Genomic DNA, 12,080 nt, shown 5'->3' with positions numbered 1-12,080 from the left:
AAATAATAGTATTCATAACAATATCTCTTATAATATAGTAAAAGGGATAAAGGCTGGTATTTTTACACAAATATATTTGTTATATATCCTAGAGCTTATCACATGCTGACATAATTATATAAAGGATTTACAGGCCAAGGTCATGTCATGTTTGAGAAATGATAGAAGGAACTGAGAATGTTTATCCTGGAAGAGAAAAAACTCAGAGTAAATATGTACAGCCTTCGAATATCTCATGAGGAAAAGAGGATTAATTCCTGAGGAGAACTGGATCCAGTGCATGTAAATTACATGGAAATGAATGTCAACTCAATGGAATGGCTGACTTATGAAGAAATATGAACCTCTACGCCATCTAGCAAGAGTTGTATATTACTTCTCAGAAATGCTTCCTTTACCCCTACCTAATTGAAATAAACTCAATTACCACTTACTGACTAGCCAGGAGCAAATTTAACTTTAAATATCATCTCTACACAATATACATCATTTATTAAATTGCACATTACACTTTTATGCAAACATTCTTCTCCAAATGCCTACCTACATAAAGCAGAGACAAAATAGTGACTCTCAGACCATATTGACTATATAACAATATTACTCAGAGAAAATTAAAGAAATGAAATACTGTTTTGATAGGTCACTCAGAAAAATCTCAAATCCTGGCTTCTTTCAACAGTATAAACAAGTTAATGTCAATCACATTTAAGTACACTGAACTTCATTACCTCTGAGTTAGCATAATCTGCTTGTAATTTTTTGCACTCATCTTTGAGTTTTTCAGATTCTCTCTCACGTTCCAAGGTCATGTTATCCATTAGTGTCTGAACTTGGACCAGTTCTTTCTTTAGCACAGCAACATCTTCTATACCAGGTCTCTGAAGCTGTGAAGCAACAACACATGTTAATTAAAAATTACAGTGATGCCAAAACTGGTTTGGCTCAGTGGATAGATCGTCGGCCTGCAGACTGAAGGGTCCCAGGTTCGATACCAGTCAAGGGCATGTACCTTGGTTGTGGGCACATCCCCAGTGGGAGGTGTGCAGGAGGCAGCTGATCGGTGTTTCTCTCTCATCGATGTTTCTATCTCTCTCCCTTCCTCCTGTAAAAAAATCAATAAAATATATTTTTTTAAAAATTACAGTGAAAAACTAAAATTATAAACATTTTCAATGGTTCTACTACAAAGAAATCAAAATGAAAACAATCTTTAATATCAATTACTGAACTCCAAACATCAAACACTGATTTCTTCCCCACAGCAAGCCTCTTCTCTTCTTTAATAGCATTACCATTCAAGGTGCAAAATACCAAATTCACAATTATCTGCATTTCTTTATTTGCTTTCTTTGCCTTTACAAACTACACTCATTGATAACAATCACTTGATAAATGTTTACATTCCTTCATTTTCTACCCTATAAAAATGAAGGAGCAGATGTAAGCATAATTAGGATTTGTTACAGACTGAATATAGTTGATTCATTCATTCACATAGTTACTGAGTGCTAAATAAAGAACAGAAAGGAGTCAAGAACAGATCCAAGGTTGTTAAGCCTAAGGAAGAGTGGTGAAGATGTACAATACCAAAGACAGAAATATAGTTAGGAGGAATATGAGGACTTGATGTTATACTTATTGAATTTTTTTTATTTATCTTTATTGTTGAGAGTATTATAGATGTTCTCCATTTTCCCCACTGGCCCCCTCCACCCCGTTCCTGCCCCACTCCAGGCCTTCACCACACTACTATCTGTGTCCATGAGCTATATATACTTATTGAATTTGAAATGAAAGCTAGAAATGCAACTAGAAATATCCTAAAAGTAGGTGGATTTATAAAACTAAAGAGCAAGGGAAGGTCAGGATCAGAGATATGCAGATATGGAAAATACAAAAAAGATATTATGATAGAAACAACAAAAATGTTAAAGGTAATAAATTATGTATAATAAAATTCCATTTTGATTTAAAAAATCATATCTAGAATATAGGAAAGAGGTAGAAGAACTATCAGGAATTTTTTTATTTCCTCCATTTTACCATACTCAAGATACTTTTAAATATTTTTCATCAGAACAGGTATTTCATTTTGAATTTAGAAGATTATAAATGTACACTCTAATAAATTGTTTGTAAATTACCAGTTCAGTCTTTAGATCTTGAATTATAGTTCCCTCTTTGTTTAATTCTTCTGTCAGATGTGACGCTTTTTGTTCAGCAGCTTCTCGAAGACTCCTTTCTTCATCATATTTTGACTTTATATCTAATTAAAGACAGTTAAATATATATATTAGTTTCATGACATTAATTCTAAGGAAGAACAGTTTTATAAATTCCTGTAATATCTATGTATTACTTAATTTAAATCCACTGCCCTTAGATAATCATAAATATGTAATAAAAGTATACTGCTGATTATATTAAATAACAAACTTAAAATAATAAAAAGTTTTTGCATATATAAGTATTCTACTAAATAGAATTTTAGTGTATATTTAATCACATATAATAGTTAACCTTAAAGCATGTAGTTAAAAAAATAATAATATATGTAACTGATAGTATAACCAAAGGTTAAATTTATACTATGTTATTTAACATCTTCAAAATGTTATTTGTTAACCTTTAAGATACCCCAAAAGAAAATTCATGTTCTCTAAAATTCAAGAAGAATTTTATAGAGAAAATAAGTCCTCTGAAGGAAGTAGGTGGGACGACAAACAAAATAATTTACATAGTAATTATGTTATTAAATTCCAATAATCACCACCATAGTCATAATAAATACTTTATCACTAAAATACAATGTTTATTTCTAGGATGTATTATGACAAAAGGAAATGAAACTGATGTGTTAGCTAAAATATTCTTAATCAACTTACCTGCAATTTCAGTGGCAAGTTGTGCTGCTTTCTGTTCAAATAAGTCTTTCATTTGTTTAATATTAAAATTTTCTGTTTGAGCTTCTTCTAATTGTTGTTCCAAAGAGTGAAGTTCTACAGAAAAGTATAGTATTTACTCACATATAATGTTAATTACAGTTGCTAAATTTTAATTACTTATATCATAATCATTGTAATAAAGACAATTAACATGTCTATTACCAATTACCAGTATCTTCATATTTTAAGAATTAAGCATACCTGTCTCATTTAAGACACAAGTCATAGTTTATAAATATGTAAAATAAATGAAAGAACTGTTTAGCATCACACCCAAATAATCTACAAATACTTGCTTAAAAATTATTTTGATTTCATATTTCATAGTTATTTTTCTATATCTGTCAACTGACTAAAAAGGAATATATTTTGCTTCTCTGATAAAATCTGTAATAATGTGAAATGAAATGAGAAATGATATAAGGAAAAAATCAAGATCTTCAGTAAAATAATCAATTAAAAATATGCAGGCAATTGCTAATATTTCATTCTCATAAAGAAAAGAGATTTCAAAGGGAAATTAAATACAGAAGAAAACCTCAAAAATAATTTTGATTATTCACTGAGCACTCCTCCAGTTATAGTTACAAAAATGCTAGTTTCATCATTTTCTTTTAAGAGAAAGAGTACATCACTCTTTGATTAATAAATTTAACTTTTTATTAAATAACCATATTGATTGATGTAATAATATTCCAGAAGTTTGTAACCTCAGAATATAATGAACTAAGAAAATACTAAGATTTTTTTTTACTAAATTGTTTAATTATAAAGTTCACAGGTCTATTACTATTATCTTCACTATTTTAGAGCAATTAAAATATAACCACAAAACAAAATTCATATAGCAGACATAAGAAAAAAATTAAAAAAATAAAAAAGAATGAGAAAAAAGAGAAATGAAATATCTGCTTTAAGTAAAGTTACCTGCTGATGACTCAGCCACCAATCCATCTGGTTTAGACACCTCAATGAAAACAAAAGACATAAACAAATTAATTTAAAAAGAAAATAATGCTGTTACAATTGCCAATGCTTAAAAAACAAATCTCTGAAAGCCACATTCAGTCAGGAAAGTAAGAACATATTGATGAAAATTAAATTTTGACCTGCTCACATTCTTCCAGATCTCTAAGGTAATAATACTAGGCACACTGGCATAATAATTAACTGTCACTCACTGGTTCTAAGAATGTTTTTATGTTGACCTGTAAAAAATTACCATAGTATGTGTCTTGTAATAGATTGCATCTTAAATTCCATAAATTCAATAATAAATATAAATTATTCCAATTAATAAATAAATATAATACAATTGTAAATCAAGTAATTCAGCAGGCAAGATTCAATACTATAATATTTGAAAATTTACATTAGATAAATATGCCATGGAACTATCATTACTAAAAAATTTGGCATTAAAAGCATAAATTTTTAATTCAGGATCATAAATCATTTTTAAAAGCAGAAATAAAGAACATATTCCATAAGGTTTAATTTAGCACATGCATTAGGAACAAAATAATATACTGCCTTGTCATTATTGTCATAGTCTAAAGAATTATACACATATGATAGAGTTTGTTTAATAAAGCATCTCATAGCATATCTGATTCTTTTTCCATCCATCGATTTGGACATTATGATTGCTAAGAATCATCAATATTTCAAATACATTTCCCCACAAAGGTAAATCCCCTAACAGGTCAATTTACACCTTGCACTGTAGAGAATTTATTTATTAAATGTAAAATAGTCATCTCAAATGTAGTTAACAACTTCCTCTCTAAGATAATTCAGCCCATGTTTGATTAGTTCTTAACAGCTTCCATGTAAAAGATGAGTAATCTATAAATATTTTAGATTATAAAAATGCCTCTTTAATACAATCTCAGTTATAGAGGCTGAATAGTAAAAAGACTGATATTGTGTTGTCCACTTATTTGTTTTTGTCTTTTCTAGTCCAAATGACAATTTTTGGTGAAAAAAACTAAAAGGCAAAAAGGCTGAGAGTCACAATATGCTAAGATAATGTTCAAAGGGATCACCAATCCTATATAATAAAAGGCTAATATGCAAAACAACCAAATGGTAGAACAACCGAACAACTGGTCGCTATGATGTGTGCTGACCACCAGGGGGCGCATGCAGAACATGGTGGGCGTGGGCAGCAGGTGGCAGAGTGCAGAACAAGGTGGGCCTCAGGCCTCAGCGGGATGGTGGAGGTGAGTGAGGGCGCCAGACCAAGGCGGGACGTCGGTCACCGTCATCGGATGAGCCTCTGGTGGTTACTGAAAATTCTTGGCTCTCAGCACTCGCACCTGCTGCTGGCGCTGGCCCCACTTGCACCCGCTGCTGGCCCTGGAACCACCGCTCACACCCGCTGCTGGGGCCGAGTACCAGCCCCGATCGCTCGGCGCGGTCAGCCGGTGAGAGTATTCATTTTATTCTTACAAATGAAAACTATAGCCCTCACTGCTTTGGCTCAGTGGGTAGAGTGTCAGCCTGCGGACTGAAGTGTCCTGGGTTCAATTCCGGTCAAGGGCACGTACCTTGGTTGCAGGTTCCTCCCCAGCCCAGGCCTTGGCTTGGTTAGGGGGCATACAGGAGGCAACCAATCGATGTACCAGTATCTCTCTCACATTGATATTTCTCTCTATCTTCCCCTCTCTTTTCCACTCTCTCTAAAAATCAATGGAAAAATATCCTTGGGTGAGGATTAAAAAAAACGAAAACAAAAATAAATGAAAACTATATATGGATTTGACAAAATTCATTATTCCACAATTCTTTATGCAATTTATGTAATTTTACTTTAAAAGTCAATATAATTTTAGTGTAAAATCATAATTGGTTAAGATATTTACTTAGAAAATATACTAAACTATGAAGAATCTAGGTAACAAAAAATCTCACTCAGAGATAACTACTTTTGATAACACAGTGATTTTCTTGTTTTTTCTATATATTATTTTTATGTAAAGTCATATAATATTTACATGTGTTTATGTATATGCACACATATATATAAATATTTTATTCTGTTTTTTAAAACCTAACAGTAATACAAGTTTTCCGACGTTTTCAAACAACTTTCACTATAACAGTTAATAACAGTTCTTTCCCTACCAAAAGACATTTTAGTCATTTCCAACTTGTCACAATCACAAATACTTTGAAGAGTTTCACTACTGTTTGAACCTACATTTTTTAACCATTTTGGTACATTGTTAGAATACAATAATGTAGCCTAATATTTAAAAAAATCCACAGGTAACTGATTTTTAATGGCACAACTTTAAGAAGTTACCTCTTAGATTCCCATATACTTGTTTGCATTCATTAGAATTACAAAAGGTATACACTGTAGGCTATTAAACACAGGAAACAAATTAGTAAATTGTTTATATCAAACCACTTGCTTATAAAAAAAGTGCTATGCTTAATTTTCAACAATAACAATAATCAACTAATAAACACACTTCAAGCATTTAAAAACAATTACTTGCTGCTGCAGCCCTTGAAATTTTTCTAATTCTTTCTTTAATTCTTCTGAGTACCATTTTTCTTCCTAAAAGGGAAAAAAAAGATTTTTAATTAGCAAATTTTAAAAGATTTACTATCTGAAACACTGAAAATAAACTAATATAATAATTTATATTCTTACCTTAAGTGAAGCCTGTAGGTCTTGGACCTCTTGTCTAAGTAGTGTTACATCATCTCTAAACATATTAGGGAGGGAGGGAGAATTAATTAATAATGTTCTTCCATGAACAAACTACTCTCTTAACAAATCATGGCTAGTGTCTGTATATTAATATTCTAGTTCTCTCAATTTAAAAAAATAAAAACTCATAAATTTTATGTACAGTGGCATATATATAAAACCCTAAGGAAAATAATTTTATTCCTAAAGTTCATTGTTTGTACATGGAAAAACACTTTATCATGGAAAGAATGATATAACTGAAATCCAAGTGGCTAAGCCAGAAACAAGATATCTCCCATTAATTTACCAACAATAAGAATCAATGTTTTCCTATTGCAGTTAGTATAAAATCTAAACTCATTAACAAGGACTATAAAATCTGCACCATCTAGTCCTTGCTTTATCGCTCCCCCCCCTCATTCACTTAGCTCTAGCAACATTGACTGATACGCTCTTTCCTCTGGAACTTTCTCACATTGTTATCCTCACCTAAGAGTCAGTATGACAAAGGATGGTAAGCCAAAGACCATTCTTGTCCCTAATGCAGGAGAGATTCCATGATAAAATACTTTTGGTATCACCCTTCTGGATGTTTGGACATATCATCCATTGTTGGATTGTAAATAGCAAAAAAAGGAACTCTCCTTGTTCCTTGCCACTATTAATGGTTGCCATGGTAGAAGACACAAGAATTGAAATGAGTTCATTAGGAATCCTCAAATGAATTGATTTTGGTATAAAGGGAATAGGAGAACAGGATCATTTCTAATGAGAAGATCAAGTCCACACAGCACAAGCACTGTTAGCAAGGTAAAAGATGATGAAACATATTCGTGGGAGAATTCTGATCTAGAATGAGGGCAGAGATAGAGAATAGAGTCAGCTTGATCTGTGAAATAGGGTTAATGGTGGGGGGGGGGGGGGGGAATTGCCAACTAAGAGAAATGTAAAAGATGGAGAAATAAGTCCTCTACCTTTCATAGACATTCATATGTAAGGAATTCATTCATTACTCAACAGATATTTGTTGCCTTTTCCAAACTCTCAAGTTGTTCAGTCTAATGGGGAAAATGAACATGTAAAGAAGAGTAATAGACTACCACTAGTTCTATGATAGAAATAAAAACTATTTAGTAATCTATTTAGTAATCTTCCAACTCTATGTATAAACTAGAAGGATGAAGAAAGGAAATAATAAAACCATACTTAAATGTCAAATCTAAGTATGGGAAGGCCGAGATGGGTGAATGGATGGGAAGAGATTAACCAAAGAACTTGTATGTGTATATGCATAACCCATGGACACAGACAATAGTGTGGTGAAGGCTTGGGAAGGGGCAGGAGTGGGCTAGAAGTGGTCAATGGGATAAAAGGGGGGACATCTATAATACTTTCAACAATAAAGATTAAAAAAAATTAATGAAGCCCGGTTTGTATGGCTCAGTGGTTGAGCATGGATCCATGGACCAGGAGGTTGCCGTTTCTGTTCCCAGTCAGGGCACATGCCCACATTGTGGGCTCAATCCCCTATAGGGGATGTGCAGGAGGCAGCTGATCAATGATTCTCTCTCATCATTGATGTTTCTATCTCTCTCTCCCTCTCCCTTTCTCTCTGAAATCAATAAAAATATTTTTAAAAATTAATGAAATTCTAAGGAAAATAATTCCAATTGTACCTCTAACTTGGTTGGTTCACTTCAATTAATCTTTTTTAAAAAGCCACTTTAATAATTTTGTGAAAGTAATTTGCCTACAATAGAAAATATTCTGAAATGCATAACATAATAACTTAAGATATTTACAAAAGACAATTGGCAACATCTATTAAAATTTTAATGGGAAACACTGTCCAAAAATTCCACTTCTAGAAATTTCCCTTACAGGTGTGATTTTCAACCAGTATGCTACAAGAATTTTTACATTTAATAACTGAGCTTTTTTTCCCCTAGATTGTCAAAAAAAAAAAAATGACAACAGCCAACACAATAATAGTCATCTTTTGTGAATTAATCAAAATTATACCTATTTTTGTCAGATTGGCAAAAAAATATATTTGTGTGTGTGCCTCAGAATTTTAGTAATTACTTCATGCATGCCATGAGATAAAAAAGGTTGAAAATTGCTGCTTTACAAATATACTCAAACATATACAAACGATACATTCACAAGGACATATATCACATTGTTTGTAATTGCAAAACACTGGAAATACCCTAACTGCTCATCAATAGGAGAATGATAAAATTCCTAGCTATCATTAAGAAGAATGAAACAGCTTTACCTGCACTGATATAAAACAATTCATAACATACACAGAGAAATAAAAAGTGCAGGACATTGTCAAACTGCTCTTTTATGTAATTACAGATATTTACATATTTTATATGTACACAGATGTAAGCATATGCATATATATGTATAGACTATTCTGAAGGTATATGCAAAAACTAATGAACAGTAAGAGGCTAGAGGAAGATGTGACAAGGATTCCATTTTTACCAAATCACTTTTTGAATCATTTGAATTTTGCACTCGGTATATGCTATCTGTACATACATTTTAAAAATCTGCCCCCCAAAAAAGTACTAATGCATCAGGTTTCAAATATGTGACTAGTGTTAATAGAATTCACATGTAAACTGATTGAGAGCTTTGAAGCAAAAGTTTTGATGATCCACCCAAATCATGTGGGCTTTTGATCTAAAAGACAAATGTCCATAGTCACATGTAATCCACTGTGTTAGTGAGGGGCAGGATGTAGATATTAGAAACTGGAAAGATGTATAAAAACGAGAAGAGCAGATACAGTAAGAGATAAACCTGGGAAAGTATGTACTAACTATTCCAGAAGCAATGAGAAACTAGTGAAAGTTACTACTTAGATAAACAGCAATCAAATTAGCATTTTAAGATTATTACCCTGGAAGTAATATAGAGTTCACTGGAGCGGTACAAGAGTAGAGGCAGAAAGTTAACTATAAATACTGAAAAACATATTTTTGAGTGAGAGATGATGAAGCCTAAAACTGTAGCACTGAAGATGGAAAAGGTTATGAAAGCTGTTAAGAAAACAGATTGTTTTTTCAATTTTTCAATTACAGTTGACATACAATGTTATATTAGTTTCAGATTTATAATATAGTGATTAGACATTTTTATATCTTATAAAGTGATCACTCCAATAAGTCTAATACCCCTAATGGAGACAGAATTAAATAGACTTTATGACAGATCAGATAGGGAAGCCGAGGCAGGTGTGTAAAAATAAGCAAATCCAATTTTCTCGTTTTAGAAACTAAGTGGGTGGAAAGATAATGTTGCCATTTACCAGAAAAAGTAAATAATGAGTACGTATAAAAGGAAATATAATGAACCCTGTTTAAAAAATGTCAATAGTGAGATGTTACAGTGGTTCTCAACCTTCTGGCCCTTTAAATACAGTTCCTCATGTTGTGACCCAACCATAAAATTATTTTCATTGCTACTTCATAACTGTAATGTTGCTACTGTTATGAATCATAATATAAATTTCTGATATGCAGGACGGTCTTAGGCGACCCCTGTGAAAGGGTTGTTCGACCGCCAAAGGGGTCGTGACCCACAGGTTGATAACCGCTGATTTAAGAGAAGATACTTAGTAGGCATTTTGAGAAATAATTCTAGGTTGGAGGTTTGCCGTATTTTTCTGTGTATGAGACGCTACTTTTTTCTAAAACCGTTAATACTGAAAATCAAGGGCGTCTTATACACAGACGTCAGCCGAGGAGGGAGTCCCGCAGATGCGTAGCTGCCCACACCTTGTCAAACGGCTTCCTCCAGTCACAAGCCTTATTGTTACTGACGTCAGCTGATGCTATAATTGGAGGTGGAGGTGGAGGATGCACAGATGCAACAGGGATCAGAGCATTCTGAGTCCATAAAAATGTCAAAAAATAACAAGATACTAAATACCAGTTATTGTCTTACTCTGCAAAATTCTAACTGAATGTAATCAGCTATACAAAAGAGCATGGAAATAGCGCTGCAGAGAGACAATTTGGACCTCCTCCCACTGAGTGTATAATCAGAGTGGAGAAAACAGGAAGAACAATTCCTTAAGATACCAAAAAAGAAGGCCTTAAGAGAATAACCAACAAACTAGACAAAATTGGAGCAGAGACTTAAAACTTGGATTATGGAGCAGCGCCAGAGTGGCTTATGTGTGTCAATCAAGCTTATTCAAAGTCAGGCAAAAATACTTGCAAGCAAAATGAAGATTGTTGATTTTACAGGAAAGGCAAAATTGTGCTTCAATTTCATGAGGAGAGAAGGGTTGGCCATAAGAATGCAAACAAAGTTAGCTGACAAAATGCCACCAGTTTATGAGGATGATCTCACATATATAGTGACTCAGAAGACAGCAGTGATACAATAGAAGTTGAAGAAATTGATATTCTGGAACTAAGAGCAATGAAGAAGAGAGCAGTGATGCAACAGAGGCTGAATAAAGTGATATGCTGAATAAAGTGATATGCTGCATAATGTTTACATACTGGTATGTAAACATTTCCTGTGGTAATTACTAAATAAAAATGTTTTCTGTTTTATGTTTAAAATATTGATTTCTTAATTTTGGGTTGGAAAAGTGAGGGGGCATCTTATACATAAGGGCATCTTATCCACGGAAAAATTCAGTAGTTTAGGAGGAAGTCACAATGTGGATATAGAGCGAGAAGAGCTCACAAAACAGAGCAAGAAAAATAATCCCATCGGGATGTCAGCAAAGCCAAATTTTGCAGAGATTATGGTAGATAGTTACAAAGATGGCTGCCATCAAATTCTTCCCTTCATATTTGCAGAAGCTGTTTCTCCATTCACAGAGTTTACTTCTTAGCCTCTTAAATCTGAGCTGGCCTTCAGATTCCAGAGTAATCCTGTGGCTACATTGACCAATAGAATGTGGGATAAGTGAGGCCCTGACACTTCTGAATCCAGGCCTGAAGAAAATTGGCAGCTTCTGGTTATTGCCTCTTGGAATGCTCTTTCTCAGAACACAACTGCTGGTCTATAAATCCAAGCAGCCACATGAAGAAGCCCATAAGAAGGACTAAGGCCCCTGACATGTAGCCCCAGATCAGCTTTCAACCAGCAGCCCACACCAACTTCCAGCAATGAATTTATGGCCATTTTGGACTTTTTGGGCTTCCCAGCACCCCAATCTATATCAGTTAAAGCAGAAGAACCATCCAGTCAACCCACAGAATCATAGTAATAAACTTTATAACTTTAAATCACTAAATTTTGGGTGAATTTTACAAAGTTATAGAGAACCAAAACAGAAGTCAACATTCTGGAGTGGTTCAGAACAGACCTCCCCAGGAAGTGCTACTTTTGCATGGGGATTACTTTGAGCTGAAGGCAATGGAGGTCCTACGGACTCAAGA

The 12,080-nt window shown here is 33.4% G+C and overlaps 1 protein-coding gene across 1 annotated transcript in view; it reads right to left on the bottom strand.

Moving 5' to 3' along the window:
- The window catches only part of EEA1 (early endosome antigen 1), a 160,121-nt gene that overhangs the window by 88,123 nt on the left and 59,918 nt on the right, over positions 1-12,080 (bottom strand). Inside the window, exons 4-9 of the mRNA XM_081083756.1 lie at positions 6,616-6,670; positions 6,454-6,519; positions 3,876-3,915; positions 2,889-3,002; positions 2,148-2,269; positions 732-887 (exon numbers count right to left, since the gene is read on the bottom strand). Coding sequence (XP_080939882.1) covers positions 732-887; positions 2,148-2,269; positions 2,889-3,002; positions 3,876-3,915; positions 6,454-6,519; positions 6,616-6,670 — 553 coding nt within the window. The remainder of the gene's footprint in view (positions 1-731; positions 888-2,147; positions 2,270-2,888; positions 3,003-3,875; positions 3,916-6,453; positions 6,520-6,615; positions 6,671-12,080) is intronic.

The sequence above is a fragment of the Myotis nattereri genome, assembly GCF_964212035.1.
Source record: "Myotis nattereri genome assembly, chromosome: 2".
In the NCBI taxonomy this organism is placed as follows: domain Eukaryota; kingdom Metazoa; phylum Chordata; class Mammalia; order Chiroptera; family Vespertilionidae; genus Myotis; species Myotis nattereri.
The sequence above is the reverse complement of the archived record's forward strand: the minus strand, read 5'-3'. Positions and strand labels throughout refer to the sequence as shown.